This window comes from Amphiura filiformis, chromosome 1 (assembly GCF_039555335.1).
Source record: "Amphiura filiformis chromosome 1, Afil_fr2py, whole genome shotgun sequence".
NCBI classification, from domain to species: Eukaryota; Metazoa; Echinodermata; class Ophiuroidea; order Amphilepidida; family Amphiuridae; genus Amphiura; species Amphiura filiformis.
In genome coordinates this window covers 77,160,995-77,178,188 of record NC_092628.1, presented here as the reverse complement: position 1 = coordinate 77,178,188, position 17,194 = coordinate 77,160,995, and the positions used below count along the sequence as shown (strand labels likewise).

The 17,194-nt window shown below is 35.4% G+C and overlaps 1 protein-coding gene across 1 annotated transcript; it reads left to right on the top strand.

Annotated features, from left to right (window-relative positions):
* Positions 1–1,253: 1,253 nt before the first annotated feature.
* LOC140153655 (sodium-dependent phosphate transport protein 2A-like) lies at positions 1,254–9,118 on the top strand. Its single transcript, XM_072176459.1, has 6 exons — positions 1,254–1,485; positions 1,682–1,874; positions 3,135–3,410; positions 3,935–4,245; positions 5,212–5,380; positions 6,289–9,118. Exons 1-6 carry the CDS (start codon positions 1,375–1,377, stop codon positions 7,296–7,298), a joined length of 2,070 nt encoding a protein of 689 aa, XP_072032560.1. The 5' UTR covers positions 1,254–1,374; the 3' UTR covers positions 7,299–9,118.
* Positions 9,119–17,194: the final 8,076 nt, after the last annotated feature.

Below are 17,194 nucleotides of genomic sequence, written 5' to 3'. Positions count from 1 at the left end.
AATGTACCGTATGTTGTTATAATTCAACAACGGCTTCATAGCATAGGCCTACACAAAAATGGAAAAACGTTATGAATGTAGGCCCTATTGTCAAACAGACTTCAAATGTTTTGATAACTTTTAAATATCAGGCTGATCCTTAAAAGGGCATTTCGTGATCCACAGCCTCATCCCCCACTTTTCTCAAAAAAAGTTGAGATTTCTACACACTGCAAACCTCTGGCTACATAATGTTTATGTACTAAAAATTTCTTGCAGATTAATTCGTTTTATAGCAAAGTTATCGTCAAATTTGAATTTCATTCTGAGCTATTCTGGTAGGGCCTACCAGAACGAAATGTGTGGCCTATGGAGCAGTGTAATACCATAAATCATGCATAAACTCGCAAACGCAAAATCGGAATCAACTGAAATTTTGGGAATAAGCTTTTTCGTGGATAGCTACTGGAAAATGTCATAAAAAGAGGATGCTAGGATCACGAAATACTCCTTTAAATCAAGGTCATAAACACGTAAAATAATACGTTTTATAAAAAATTACATCAAATTTTTTTAATTTCAGAAATAGGCCTATCTCAGGACAATTTTTTTAGAAATTGTCATTTTTTAATGTATTTCGCTTTTCGCTGAGATCACTGAATGGGCCTTTAAAGTCCGAAAAACTACCGGAAAACTCCGCAAACGTATTTAGAATACAGATGTTGAAATAAAGTAAGTACTTCCGTATTTACATAACCACACATCATGTCGATCAGCTGATCAGAGTGTAGTAGACTGGGTTTTGACCGTTGGTATCACAAAGGGTATTTTGGCTCCAAATTTATGAATGAACCGCAATACCCATTTCGTTTCACATGGGAGTCGTCCATTTTACAAAAGTGGTACATAAAATAATCGTGCACTCCTAGCATACTTAAACCATTCAACAAACGAGTTCAGTTATTAAATTTAGGAACTGTGTACTCAGTTTGATTTGATTTATTACTTTTTAACCTTGATCATGAGAGTGATAGAAAATGAAGTGAATGTTTGCCATTGTTTGGTTATTATTGTAAACAGAATATTGGTTTTACTATAGTATTCCCTACGCAAATAATCGCGTAACCCCATTGAGCCATTGATTACCCACGGAGTTGCATGTGCCAGACATGTGGATAATAATGAATGAAATTCATCGCTACGTCATGGCAAATAGCTGACATGATTGGTCGATTCGTAGAACCCGCCCCAAACCGGCAGATTTTTCACAAAGTGTATTTGCCACGAACCGGCAGTCTTTAATGGACGATCGTCAAGTCAACATATCTCACTCCGATAACAGTACTACAACTGATAATTTTACTACTACTTCTACTATCTACTATATCTTTTGTCATGGATAATCAAAACATAAGACCATCAATGGAAGAGGATCCGATACCAAGCGATCCACCACCACCGTATGAGAGCCCAAAGAAAACGGAAATTATTTGGGATATTCGTGAGGTGAGAGAAACCATTTTTTGTCATTCACTCATTGTCGTGATTTGTGTAACCGATGTCTCGCCAATCGTATGAAAAATACAAACTACTACAATTGAAAGCATGACTATCATACGATAAATGAAATAGCATTGTTATTATTACATTAATTTCCATGTTATTAAATGTCTGTATATATATTTTTTTTTATCATTTACAGGTCGACGATGCAGCTACAGCGGCTCAGTGCATCAAAATTGAAATGGGCGTTGATCAACTTGATGATGTACCTGAAATTATCAAGAAAGCCCCAGTGACAGAAAACACCGATATGTTACCCCAGATTTTGAAGCTCAAGAAGGCAGATGATCCATGGGCCTTGTCCGAAATTGAGATGGGAACAAAGTGGTGTGGTAAGTTACCAAATCCTAATATTTTAAATTGTATGTATGATTAACTTTTCTTAGTCATGTTTAGAAATAGAATTAATCCATGGATGCGTTGCACACCGGCTTATTTTAATTTTGGCAAAACTCGATTTATCATATATTTCAGTTAGGTAATTCATCATGTTCATAGTCATCATAGTTTTAAAATTCACTCGTTCAGTTATATATTTTTTATTATCTCATTTGCCTTCCGTATGTTCGCCGGCATGTTCGTTGCCCATCCCAACGCACATGTTTTTCATCCGTCCTTGTTCTTACACGGAAACTCGTACGTCACTGTGCCCGTGGCTTTCACATGCACACGGTTTCGTAGTATTGTATCGGAACTGGTTTCAGCCAGCATTGCTCAGAATTATCATAATTTATTGTTAAAATTTAGGATTTCTTAAAAAAATGTCTAAATTATTTTTATCCATGATCCATACCGGTTGAACAAATTGCAAATTGGCGCACTAAATAATCATTATAAATATAATGGCCCAATATTGATTTTCCTTCAAACAAGAGTGGTGCTAGTGGAGCTCAGTGATACCGATTTGGGGGAAAACCCCCTCGAGTTGAGTGGCTGTGGGTTTGCGCGGGTTATTTCAATCTATATAAATTTCGATTTTATGTAGGCCTTGTTTGTTTCAGCAGTTACTTGTTGGCGGTGTTGGATGACATGGGTTCTATTTCAGATTTAATATGTAACAGTTGTAGGCACAGCCAATAAAAAAATGGAAATATATAATTTGGGGGGGGGAGAACGGGGAAGAAAATTTCATAATTTTGCTGCAGAACGTCTTTGTGATGAGAACTGGAGCATAATATAAATGTCTTCACATCATGAACCTTACTTTTTAAAAATATAATATTTAATTAAATTCTATAGTTGTGGAGCTGACTGGTTTAAAAAGTACTGCCCTTTCACTTGACCCTAGTACCGGGTGACTATTGAAAATTTTCAAATATTGCTGTACAAAAGAATACAAACCATACTTAATTATTATTTTTTGTTTTGTCAGAATTCATTGTTGTTAAAATGTGCATTAATATGGGTAGGCCTGTAAAGCTATTTTTTAAGTATGTATTTACATGCTCTCAGTAGTCAGTAAGCAGAAGTTTTTTATATGACCTGACTTCAAATCACTCATCCCCCCTAAAAAATCAAATGCCCATTTTCGGGCAAATTTCGGTAGTATCACTATATTTAACAACTTAAAAAATTTTGTTTCTTCCATCCAGATCTCAGTACAGCAGGCAAGATCAAACGTGTTGTCTTTGATTGGTTTACCAAGCCCATCCTCATCGTTTCCCTTCTCTACTTCTTCATCTGTTCCCTGGATCTAATGAGTTCAGCCTTCCGTCTCCTTGGAGGCAAAGAAGCTGGTGAGGTCTTCGGTGACAACAAGTTGCTTCAAAACCCCATCTGTGGTCTGATGATTGGCATCCTGGCTACTGTTCTTGTGCAGAGTTCCAGTACTTCAACCTCCATTGTTGTTTCCATTGTTGCAGCTGGAAGTAAGTAATATGGTGTAATTGGTTCTTTGTTTAGAAAACAGTGACCCTCCAAAATAAGTAAATTTGAAAGTAAATCTTAAAAAAAAAAAAAAAAGTTGAGATTTTTATATCACTGGAAACAAGTGGCTACATAATGTTTATATGTACAAAAAATTTCTTGCAGATTAATTTGTTTAGCAAAGATATCGTGAAATTAATTACAATGTTCACATTGTCTATGGGGTAGTGTAATATAGTAACATAATGATGGCATGCTGATGCATAACTCGCTAACGCAAAATCGGAATAAACTGAAATTTTGGGAAAAGCTTTTGCCGTGGATATCTTGGAAGATGTCATAAGAAGAGGATGCTAGGATCACAAAATATACTCCTTTAATGTGCCAGGAATTTTGGTTTTGAAACTTAAAAACCTGTGTAGTTTGGAGAAAAAAAAAGAATGTGAAAATGGTTTTGAAGAACAACCCGCAACAGTAGAAAGAAATTCATCTAATTGTTATTTTTTATTTTGTCTACTTCCATCAGTTTTGCCCGTCAAACCAGCCATCTTCATCATCATGGGTGCAAACATTGGTACTTCCGTCACCAACACCATTGTGTCCCTCGCCCACTCTGGCAACCGCATAGCAATTCGGCGTGCCTTCGGTGGTGCCACCATCCATGACATGTTCAACTGGCTCTCCGTGATCATTCTGCTGCCTATGGAAGTCGCAACTTCATACCTCTATCACCTAACCAGGATCATTGTGGATAAGTTTAACATCAAGACCAATGGCGAGGTCAATGTGGAACTTCTCAAGAAACTAACCAAACCTTTCTCCAAGAAAATTGTGCAGGTAAGAATGTGACAAGATTGTTTTATTTTTAAAGAGCAACACAAGAAAACCCTCATGGGATGCATACTAAACCTAACATATTAAGGTGCACAGAGGGTTATTTCTGATAGTTGAAGACCGTGGGGGAGGGGGTGGGGTGGGCAAATCAACAAATTTTGTACAAAATTGCTACAAAATTCGACATTTTTGTAATTTTAGATTTTAGGGTTCCCCTGGTTGGAGATATTGTACAAGAATACAGAGATAGAAATTCACTGCAATATGGGAATCATTTGATTTTTGACAGAGCCGTAACCGGGAAGTGAGGAAGGGGCAAATGCAGGGTCAGAATTTCGGCGTGAATCCGAGAATAGATTCTCGTAAACCGATTTGTGTGAATCAAAGTTGATTCTCGCAGACTATTGTAGTTTACATTTAGTAGATTTGTGAGAATCAAATGATTCCCGCAAATTGATAGATTCTCGCACTGTGAAATGAAATTCTGATCCTGCAAATGTTTCCCCTTCAAACATGATGAGCTGTCTCATTTTAAATCATGGAAGAAAGAGATCATCTCTAAGTGCCCCCGGTTGGAGACATTGTACAAGAATACAGAGATAGAAATTCACTGCAATATGGGAATTAGAAAGCAAAATTATACTTCTACGCTACTCAAATGGGAATTGTTTGATTCTTGACAGAGCCGTAATCAGGAAGTGGCAAATGTTTCCGCTTCAAACAAGATGAGCTGCCTCATTTAAAATCATAGAAAGAGATCATCTCTTTCTTCCATGGTTAAATCATGCCAGATTCATATAAATTGGTTCAAAGCCCTTTTAAATCTTGTACAATTTGAATCCTTTAATTTGAATTTATATTTTAGACATGTTTTTTGCTGTTTTTGACTACTCTGTAAAATGGGAGGTATTTTGAGGAAGAAATATTGCATTTATATTTATGAAAAATTCCTTTTTCTACCCGATACAGATTGACAGCAAGATGATCCAGAAGGTTGCTACTGGCGAGATAGCCTCCCAAGAAGCTAACCTCCTCAAAGTCTGGTGTAAGAAAGACATGGTTGCAGTCAATATTACTCAACTGGTGAATGGAACCAATGAGACCGCTGTTGAATATGTATCAAAAGGAACTGAGAAATGTAAGTGAGGTTTACTAATCTTTAGGCCAATTTGTTCAGATTCTTGTTCTACTCCGTTGATAAACAATTACCGTATTTTGTCAAATAAACGCCCCACCACTTTTTTCAACCAAGATGTTTCAAATATGCCAATATTTCCATGCTATCTTGTGTAGTAAGCTTCCGAATTGCCCACATGGTCAATAATAATGTTGATAATTGGCGAAAATCTGGATTGGAAACCTGGAAGTGAACCAGATCGTCATTTTAGCGTGAGTTTTAAGTTTACCTAATGATTTTAACAGGAATTATCTTGAATAAATGCCCCCCCTTGGGAAAATGTAACGCCCCCGGGGGGATTTTATTTGACGAAATACGGTATTCAAAATGTGTTTTTGTTGGTTGAGAATTTGTTGCCAAACTGAATGAACTTGCACTAAACCAACATTGAATGAAGATTGTTTATCAATGTCAACATTTACTTCAGCCTGTTAGTGATAAGAAAATGCTGATCAAATATGTTTATTATTGACAATGTCAACATTGACTAAATATAAGCCTGTTTTACAACTAATGTATACTCTGAGAAAATGCGGATTGAATATATGTTTATTATTGAAGTAGATAAATAAATTGGAATGACTACACATAAATGGAGATTATTCAATTTGTGCAACTTTTCAAATTAGAACAATACCATAGAATTTAACCTACATCCTACAAGCATAAAATGAGACTTTTTTTGATGGAAGGGCAGACACCATCGGCCTCCACAAAAACATTGGGAGTGTGAACATAAGATTACTGATACAGGCAGCAGATGTGTATTATTGTAAGAACTTTGCAAATCTTTGTCTCTCTAGTCTAAATATCAAGTGTAATATATAGTATACTAAATATTTCTTTGTTTATTATTTTGTTCTTTCCAGGTCACTATTTGTTGGCAAACACAGGTCTAACCGAGAGAGCTGTTGGTGCAATTCTACTTGTTTGCTCCCTGGCTGCCTTATGCATCTGCCTTGTATGTATGGTCAAACTTCTCAACTCCGTCCTGAAAGGTCGCATGGCTGGTATCATTAAGAAGACCATCAACGCAGACTTCCCTGGTCCTCTCAAGTATCTCACCGGTTACTTTGCCATCTGTGTTGGAGCTGTAGTAACTTTCTTAGTCCAGAGCAGCTCGGTATTCACATCCGCCATGACTCCTCTGGTTGGTATTGGCGTCATTACACTAGAGCGCATGTTCCCCTTGACATTAGGCTCCAACATTGGTACTACTGCCACTGGCATCCTTGCATCGCTGGCTAGCTCTGGGAACAAGCTTGATAACAGTATCCAGATTGCACTCTGTCATCTGTTCTTCAACATCAGTGGTATTCTCATCTGGTATCCTATCCCAGTCATGAGGAAAGTCCCCATTAATATGGCCAAGATGCTTGGTAACACTACTGCCAAGTACCGCTGGTTCGCTTTCTTCTACCTGTTGATGATGTTCTTTGTTCTCCCCGTGAGCATCTTCGGACTTTCTATGATCAGCATCTGGGCTCTGGCTGGCGTTGGCATACCAGTCATCCTTCTTGCTACTTTTGTCGTTATCGTCAATGTGCTGCAGTGCAAGAAGCCTCATGTGTTACCGAAAAAACTGCAAAGCTGGGCATTCCTTCCAGAACCACTTCGCTCATTAGATCCACTGGACCGTGCACTTACCAGAATTGGCGCCCTCTTTAGGAGCTGCTGTCCATGCTCAAAGAGTCAACAACCACTGAGTGCAATGCCATTCAATCTAAACGGCTCATCGCTACTAGTACAGTATGATCCACTGAGCACATCATCAACACCAAGAACTATGTCCACAAATCCATCTTGCAATCCCTCCGCTATGCCATCAGCAAGTACCTCATTAGAATGTCTTGCAGTTCCACATCAGACATCAGTATGACAGGGTCACCAACTGAAATATAGATAGACTATAATATAAATTCTTCCATCCTCAAGTATGAAATACTTGAAAACTTTGACTTTGAACTAGCAATGCAAATTTAATGTTTGTTTTAAAGCAGGGTGAACTATTATTTATAATTCTTTAAATGGAAAAATGTTAGTTGTTCCATATTGGAACAATTGGTGTAAAGACCTGCCTAATAACATAAGATTAGCATTTTATCACTCAAAAATATATATATAAAACAAAAACAAAAATTTTATATTAAGAACACCTTTCAAGCTTTTTGGAACTTTAGCATGAAAAATTAAAACAAATTTAAATATGTTGTTGGACAGGTCTATATTCAGGGTTGAAATTTCACCACTTTATATGAAACTTGTGTGTGTTACTAAAAGTGATCTTTAAAAGACCACCCTGAAGCTGTTTATTGCTGATTGCCATTAGCATTTTGTTTTATAAAAATTAAGATTTTGCATTATACTATACCGTGATATCTCTTATACCATTTTTGTGGCTTTCTATCAAAATATTTATTAAAGTGATGAAATAATGTTACAGGAAAGGAATGCATGATTTGTGGCTAATTTTATGATTACATGTACAAGTTTTAACCATTATTATAGTTTATGAAAGGCGCTGTTGCCTTAAAAAAAATTGACAAATTACAGCATTGTAAGATGTGTGCTTCAAAATTATTAGCACTGCTATTGTGCTATTTAGAGTTTGGGATTCTGAGATGCTTGTTAAATGGTAAGAAGTAAAATTTTAAGCTGTTTCAAAATCTTAAGGCAAAATGCAATTGGTATGAATAAATTATTAAAAACTTAATTAATAAGTCTTATTACTTGAATAATATGGAGACAGTCAATTATAAATACACCTTGATATCTGCAAGCATATCATTTTTTTAAAACAAAGTTTATTGATATTTATTTGCCAGTTTCAATGCAAATTTTTCCATATTCGTTCTCATAAACGCCCTGCTCACTTTTAAAGTAAATGTGATCGAAATGCAAAAATTGGTATGCTATGCTATAGCAGATAGGTAAGCTTAAAACTAGCATTTGGCCATCGATTAAGTGATGGACCTAAGTAATTTGTGATAAAATAGAACTTAAACTGGAAGTGTTCTGTATTTTGCTGACAAAACTCAATTTTTTTGTCCGAAATTCACTTCCAATAAACGCCGCTTTAAAAAATGTCACACCCCAGGGGCATTTATTAGACAGTATTCAGTATTATTTAGGATGGGGTCATTGCCACTACCTCTTCTTTCTACTGTCTATGCTCTATGGGTTCCTCATGGACATTGCACTACCTCAACATCAACTCAAAAAGCGTATAATTTAGTGTAAAATGTTTCAATGAAGGATTAATATATATATATTATACATGTAAGGTAATATATCAAAGATGGGAGTGGCGTTCCATACTAGGTTTGGAAAATGATCTATACCTTGTGACCCATGTTGCTTTGAGTTTCGTAGTGACCTCAAAATTCTAACTGTTCTGTACACGAGCATATTCTGCTGTGATTCGGAGAACAGCATGCATATTTCAAGGCTAAGTAGTAGCCTAAATCTTACAGTGACCAAAGATACTCAATACTGAGTATCTTTGCAGTGACATTCACTACTAAACTCAAAGCAACACGAGGCATACTTTTTGTAAAGAATTGTGCTATTTGCTTCATTCACTGCTTTAAAACTAATTGTATTATGTGAAATATCTGTGTTTTGTATAACTTATAATGTATAGTAAAAGAGATATTTATAAAAACTATGAAATAAAAACAGAAAATTTCTGAAAACCTACATTTGAGTTGTCACTATCTTTCATTCTAGTGAATAGCTAGGGTTAAGAGAAATTTGTGGTTGGATTTTGGGTATAAAATAGCTCATTGCCAATTTCAATCGGAGTTTGCAGGTTTTTGCCGCAGTTTTAAAGGTGGGTAACCTGATTGACAATCTCATGACATCCCCACACTTTACCTCGTCAAAATGCTAATTTTGGTATCAGATGAAAGCTCATATTTTTCTCAATCATAAACATATTGAAATTTGGCGTTCCAAATCAGTATATTTCCGAAGAAATCCTCAAAAAACTTGTTGAATTAGTCTCAAATATGGTATACCAGTTAGGCAGTTTTTTTGATGATATCTTCGGATATACACTGAGTTGGAACTTCTAATTTCAATATGTTTATGAGAGAATAGGGCCTTTCACTTGAAATCAATATATTACATGATCATGATGATTATCATTCATAAAAACATAGTAGACTACCAATAATCACGCTGTATAAATGTCGGTAATTCCATTAGGAATTAGTCACATTTACAAGAAACATTACGTCTTCTTTTTGCATGAATGCTTGAAAGGGATGACATTTTATGTTATACGTAAATTTAATTTTCCAAATATATCAGGTCACCTTCCTTTAATAAAAGGCATGGGTTTTCATTGCTCACTCAGTGCATTTAACTGAAATGCAGCATATCAAATTCAAAACTTTTTAATTTTAGGGAAAAAAATTTTTTTATTTGTCTCATGTCCCTTGGGAATTAAAAATATAATGCGGTGAGCGTTTTTTTTAAAAATTCAACAATGCCCATTTCAGGTACTAGTATTGTATTATATCCCAAATGCAAATCTATAGTGTTGTCATACATCACCCCCCCCATGTAGGTTATTGTAGCCTTGTATGTAGGGCCTACAGAATAGTATTAAAATGGCATTTCACCCTACACTAGTGTAATTTGATGGGTTTGAACTTGGTTTGAAGTATTCATGTTGCGTTTAAGCTGTACAGCTGTATATGCCTATGTGATACATTTTTAAGTTGCTGATTCGATCGGAAGCAAATTTGAAACTGAACATTAAATGTGACGTGTCATGTCAAAAGGAGACACTTTTGGGCAGGTTATAAATTTTGAGGTTTTAACATATCTTAAATATCGAGATATTTTGCTCCACAACGCCGTTTTCCCCAATGAAATTGGACATTCCTAAGCGAAGATATTGAGTTTGTAAGTTATGGTATTATAAAATTGGAAATTGAGATATCGGCCTTTAAAAAATATTATTGACAATGTTGAGAGTAGGAATTACCTTGAAAAATGTCTCAAAAAATACAAGATGCCAGTTATATTCCGGTCTGAAACTATCAGACAATATTTTTAACATTAAATAACATCACAAATTCGCAACAAACCCAAATTGTGAAAAAATCACCCTGGGCAGATTTTTTGCTATTTCTCCGTTTGCTATCCTGCCCAAAAGTGTCTCCTTTTGACATGACACGTCACAGATATTATAGTAGCTGTTCAGTATAATTTTTGTTAAAATGAAAAATAAAATTAAACTTCTGCAATTTTTCATGAGCAAATGCGCAGCATAAATCTAATGCACGCTGGGGACATGAGTCAAATCTATTTTTTTGTTTGGTATTACACCCCTTGATAAATTTAGAATATTTTTGCATTTTCTCAAAAAATAATACATTTTAACACACTGGTAACAAAAGTTATGTATATTATAGGGCAAGGAATCCAGTTACTACACTGGAATTTCAGTGACTCAAGACAAGCGGTATGTTATTTATGATAAGAAAAGAGGTACCGCTAGAATGTACCTCATTTCTTAACATAATATAATGAACCACTTGTTTTGAATCACTGAAATTTCTGTGAAGTAGGCCTAATTGAATTCCTTGCCCCTATAATATACATAACTTTTGTTACCAGTGTGTAGTTATTTTTTGAGAAAATGCAAAATTAGTCACAATATTTATCAGGGGTGTGACAAAAAATATATTGAATGATTCATTGAAAGTTGTGTGTTACTGTTTATGTGCATGAGCTTTGTGTATTCGTTTTTAATATTTGACTGACTATATATGAGTTTTTGCCAGTTTAAATCAAGGCAAAAATGGGTTTATGTCACTTTGCCACCAAAAACTGAACCCTGATTTCAATCAAACATATTCAAATTCACAACTTGACCCAATCGACAGGTTAATCCCCCATAGCCTAAAAAATTGTTCGATTGTCGTAACCCGACAGACCCTAAAAATAGGCCCGACCCTCACCTTTTTTTAGTTTAAAAAAAATCATTTCATTTAAAAAAAGAGAAGAAAAAAAGTTAAGAGAAATAATTTGAGATACACTACAACACGATGGGACTATTTTTAAGTTTTGGCCCCACTGTGACCTTCGACCCCTCGTGGGATCCACAGGAGGCATAGAAAAAAAATGGAATCAATCAAATTTTTATCCTTTCAGATTTAAGGATGCCAATAAACATTGGTTCCACTAATGTAGCAAAAGAAAATCCCAAACCCATAGTGCCCTGTACTAACTACTATTTACTCAGGGCTTGTACATGTACTGAGACCAGGTTGAGACTTACTACTTCCATGTAATGCTGCCCTCTATTGAAGAGCTTTAAACTTAAAAGTGCATTTATCATGCCTGTGACTAGTACTGGTAGTAAGTCATACTGCCACCACAGTCAGCTGTGCTAGACCTTGTCATGTCATACTTTCATTGTAATCAAAAATAACATGCTAAAATGCACCCCTATCATTTACTCCAAAAGCAAATGCTTGCCACACTATACAACAAACAAACAAGAACAAGCAAGAACAATAAGTCTGAGATTTGATGGTTTATTAAAAATATTTTTTTTGCTCCTTGTCTTTTTTGGATTACACAGATTTGTAAAAGTCTAACTTGTCATGAAGCCAACCCCATGTCCTTTTATGGAGTGCCTGATGGCGTGTCAGGAGGAGGATGCACAATTCAGATTTTTGTGGGAGTATTGTAAGCTTTCCACAGCATCTCAACTTATTCATCTAAAATAGCTCAAATCTCTGAGAACCATAATGATTGTGGTATGATTAAGAATTTCAAAAACTTGAAAAAACAATAAAATATATTTCCTTCCAATTGGAATGTGCTGTATGTGCAGTTCAAAGGATGGTGTGAAGGGAGAGAACTCTTTTGGCAATAATATTGTTAAATGTTCCAGAGTACCATACTCGGGTCGGGAGTATATAAAATACTCTGGAAAAATTATATTGAAGTATAAAAAAGTACATGTATGCATTTTTAAAAACAAATAGGGCTTCGGTGTGCAAACATAATTATATGCATCACAAAATATGTGCTCCCCCATCTTTTCACCCAACATAATACAATATGCCCAACAAACACAAACATGTTTTTATAAAGTATTAAACATGTTACCAAACATGTTTTGGTTTTGGTCAAATGTTTTAATAACATTTAAAGGAGGGTTTCGTGATCCTAGCATCCTCATCCACAAAAATTGCTTATTCCCAAAATGTCAGTTGATTCTGATTTTGCGTTTGTGAGTTATGCATGATGTGTATTACACTGCTCCATAGGCCAGTGTTGTAATTTTGTTCTGGTATACCAGAACGAAATTCAAATTTGACAATATTTTCGCTAAACGAATCAATCAGCAAGAAATTTTTGGTACATAAACATTATGTAGCCAGAGGTTTCCAGTGGTATAAAAATCTCAACATTTTTTTGAGAAAAGTGGGGGGATGAGGCTGTGGGCCACGAAATGCCCTTTTAATTGTTTGGTTATATAAAGGGCTTTTTTTTCAAATGTTTGATTAAAAAAACACACTACAACAATGTTTAAAAATGTTGTCAAATTGTTACTGTCAAATATTTCTTATGCAGCATATTTTGTCAACTTTTTTAAGAGTTGTTATTTAAAAACATGTTAGTAGACTGTTTTGCAGCAAGTTTTCCAAAATTGTTTGAATATAATTAAAACGTTTTATACCCCATTTCCTGACAAACGTTTTGTGTTTGCTGGGTATGTATTCATACGGCCAAGAAAAAAAATCATTGTTTGACCTTTCATGAAAAAAATTAGGTCGGTAGGTTAATGTATTTTTTTTAATATGATGTAAACAGTGGATGTTAAGGGGTACTACACCCCTGCCCAATTTTGTGCCTATTTTTGCATTTTTCTCAAAAATTATACATGTAGCGCATTGGTGACAAGTAAGATATGTATATTATAGGGGCAAGGACTACAACTACTGCACTGGAAATTTTATTTCAGCACAGACAACAGTTGTGGAGTTACAGTCAAAAATGAGGGAACACCAATATTTGATCAACAAATCAATAACTACTTGCCTTGAGTTGCTGAATTTTCAGTGCAGTAGTTGTAGTCCTTGCCCGTATAATATTCATATCTTACTTGTCACCAATGCGCTATAATTTTTTAGAAAAGTGCAAAAATAGGCACAAAATTGGCCAGGGGTGTAGTACCCCCTTTAAGTCCCACATTTGTTTCAAAAAGAAAACACAAACAAAGAAAAATGAGAACACTGAGTCATGGAAACATATTCATAAGGTATCATTTGTCAAAGTTTGTGTTTCAAAATGCTCAAAAACATCTTAGAAAAGTATTTAAAAAACATTTTAATATTTTTTTTTGCTAAAATTTACGAATTTTTGGAGGTTTTTAAAAGAAAAAAAAGTAAAAACGTGACCCAAGATTTTTGTGATTTTTCGGTCGGTCGGGAGAGGGCAAACAAACAATTTTTTTTCTTGGCCTAATAAATATAATTCATCTTTTCAACTTCTGGAAACATTTCAGTAATTAAACAGGCAACTATTTTCAACTTTTAGGAAATAAATCTTACTTTTCAATAATATTCCTGAAACAAGTTTAAAATTAACCTTGTATTTGGTTGTTTTAGCCCCCAAAAATGACATATTTTTAATTGCTGAAAACTGATGATGGGTCCAATCATTTTGATAAAACTTGTAAACATTTTTAAAAACTTGAATCGTGGCTTTTGGTAACACCATTTATTTACCCCTAACCAAATGTGGTGGTATTTTACAATGTGTTTTCAACAATCATTTAGTATTTACATATAGAAGCCACAGTGGCGTAGCCAGGATTTTGGAACCGAGGGGGCACAACTTGTAAATGTACCGACGGAAATATTTTTTACCGACGGAAGTTGTGATTTGTTGACCCAAAAAATTTTGAAAAAAAAAAAAAAAAAAAAAAATAATAGGCGCTACTAACATAAAAACACATACTTTTTATGTGCAATTGTCAATTTTTCATCATTTTCGTTACAATTCTCCTCATTTTTCTGTCCCCCTGGATGGAAAATAGTCTATTGTTAACCCAATTTTTTTTCAACAACGCCTTCCGTCTACCGACGGCCTTACATGAACCGGCGCCCATGACGAGCGGGGGGCACTGCCCCATGGCCCCCCACTGGCTACGCCACTGAGACGCCACACCTTTTAGCTATCATTTACACACAAAAATAATCCAGAGCTTATATTTTGATCACAGATTATATAAAACAGTTTTGAGGATATTGATCTTGGATGTAAAAATGGTTGCAGGATTTCTGTATTGCTCCATATTGGATGATATGCACAGTTATGCATCACTCAATGGCAAGTTGTGCATATCCATCTGTGGCTCAATTATTGGTCTCATTGTCAGTGGTGTAGCTAGGGGTTGTGGCACCTGGGGCAAGGATACATAATGGCACCCCTAATTCTTGAAACAATTAAGTGCGGAGCACACAAAAAATTGCACAAATAAGTAATTTTGTTTAGGCCCTTCGCACTTGATTATTAGTTTCCTGTTGAAGATTTTGAAAAAGGGACGAGGTGACTTTTAGTTATTAATTATTAATTATCTTTTATTTTCTTTATTTAGTTTGAACTATTACAAGCAACTATTGACTCATTTTGACTAGGGCGGGCATTTAATTATTTCACAACAATATTTGATTTTATAAATAAATGAAGGTGCAGTTGTACTCTTTGTTCATTTATCATTATTGTTGATATTATTAAAGTCAGAAAATGGCAAGTAGAAGTTGTTGAAAGTTATTTTAAAGGAGAAAATTAGAAATAAAAATAAAATAATTAATTATTTTGAGATTTTCAATTTTGGATGCGGGCGGTAAACAGGAAACTAATAATCAAGTGCGAAGGGCCTTATATTGAAGTTCGGTGAATTTTGGTCTTAAATTGATCTTTTAAATTAGTACTTGAATGCGCTTGAAGTTCAGCATGCGAAAATTTTGACTTTCATCGCTTGGAGGCGCAGAATCGATGCTGAATTGGTCAATTCGCCGAATTGAATTTGGCACCCCCTAAGACAGCACGATGCATATAACACTTCTTACAAATATGTTATGATATTTTATACAAAAATTAATAGAAATTGATGCACAGATAGACACACATATCCTGCACTTACACTGTGCAACCATTTTAACACTTGCGAATCACATCTTTAAGACACTTTTATCATATGCAAACACTGAATGACTGTTAAAAACACATTTTACGATTGCATTACATTTGACGTCAGACCTGCTTTTCTTGGGACACCCTGTATGTATTAAGGCTAACGGCAAAATATCTCATTCTCATGAGAGAACTGTTGCGTCAGCGCGCAGCGTACTTTTCATGGAACAACACAACCGTGCAACCAAAGACCGTAATTGGACAATTCTCAAAAGATGTGCTTGCTTAGTAGGCATGTGGTCTTTGTGTCAGTGGCGGGGGGCACCCACAGGCATTTTCAGGGATGAAAATGGGGATGGCAAAGAGTAAAGTGTCATTAAAGTGGGTAAAAACAGGACAAAAAATTGACCCTCTCACACTAATAAAAATTCCTTTAAAAAAGGAATGGAGCACCCAATGGGAGCTTTGATGTGATGTGCTGAAACCGGGGGGGGGGGGCACTCCCACTTTGGAGGTGCGGACGCGTATAGGGCTGTTAAGACCCCTTTTCACCATCGCTGTCACCCAAAGACCCCACTACCAGCACATGCTCTGTCACCCAACAAGTCACACTAAAAAGCTGGCTACACTGCTGCTTTGCATAGTACACTCGGTGTAAATATCTGTGCATACCAAAGTTGGCTTAGAATTAGATATTTTGCCTATAATAGTGTAAATTTTGCTTGTTAATATTGCACAAAGTCATCAAAAGTGAACAATAAGAAAATCAACATTTAAAATAAATCTTTCAAAAGGATTATGATTTGGAACTATTTCGTCATTACACGGCTAGGGCTATAATGAATGAAAACTGAGAATTAGAATGGAAGGAAAAGAAATAATGCAAAGGTGTTTACCGGGGTATTACGGGGGGCATCATATGAGGACTGCAGCAAACATGGTAGGATTTTTACATGGTAGGATTTTTGGCCTTTTTTTAGTCTAACAATGACCCCTCTAGGCCAATTTTGGTATATGGATGTTTTGTTGTTGTTGTTTTTTAATTTTTTTCAATTTTTTTTGGAAAATAGCCAAATTTTACTTCACTAGCCAACAATTTTGAAATGTTTTGGGAAAAGTTGTAAAAATAAGACAATTTTTGTTAATATATTTGGTCAAAATTTTTCACTTTTGGTATATATGGGTCCAAATTTCTTGAAAAATTACATATTAGATGGACCCACATTCAAATTGTCAGCAGCACACCTCTACCCAAAGCAAACTCAAGTAGCCCTCAGGTTTATTATTAATGTTGTTAAATCCTTCATGTAGGGTCTTTTCACCAGCTGCCTGGTTAACACTTAATTAGGCTTTCAATAAATTCAATTTCAAAAGTTAAATGAAGTTAAACTGGCTCGGCCGGACTTACTAGGCCCCTAGCGGAAATTGCAGTACTTGTGAACTAGCTATCCCTTTTGTGCTCGCAGTATTTATCTAGTTTCCACACGTTCACCCAGTCACATTTTAATTGAAACGGGTCGAGGCTTTATTGAATTCAATTTGAATAGATAGAAATAAAGAAAGAGTTACATATTAAGACCTGGGACCCTCTGGGTTTTTTGAGCT

Bases quoted from the DNA above. Each gene is read 5' to 3' on its own strand.
- LOC140153655 (XM_072176459.1), top strand. From the start codon at position 1,375: ATGGATAATCAAAACATAAGACCATCAATGGAAGAGGATCCGATACCA. The intron at 1,486-1,681 runs GTGAGAGAAACC...TATCATTTACAG, and splicing joins TTATTTGGGATATTCGTGAG to GTCGACGATGCAGCTACAGC. The intron at 5,381-6,288 runs GTAAGTGAGGTT...TGTTCTTTCCAG, and splicing joins ATCAAAAGGAACTGAGAAAT to GTCACTATTTGTTGGCAAAC.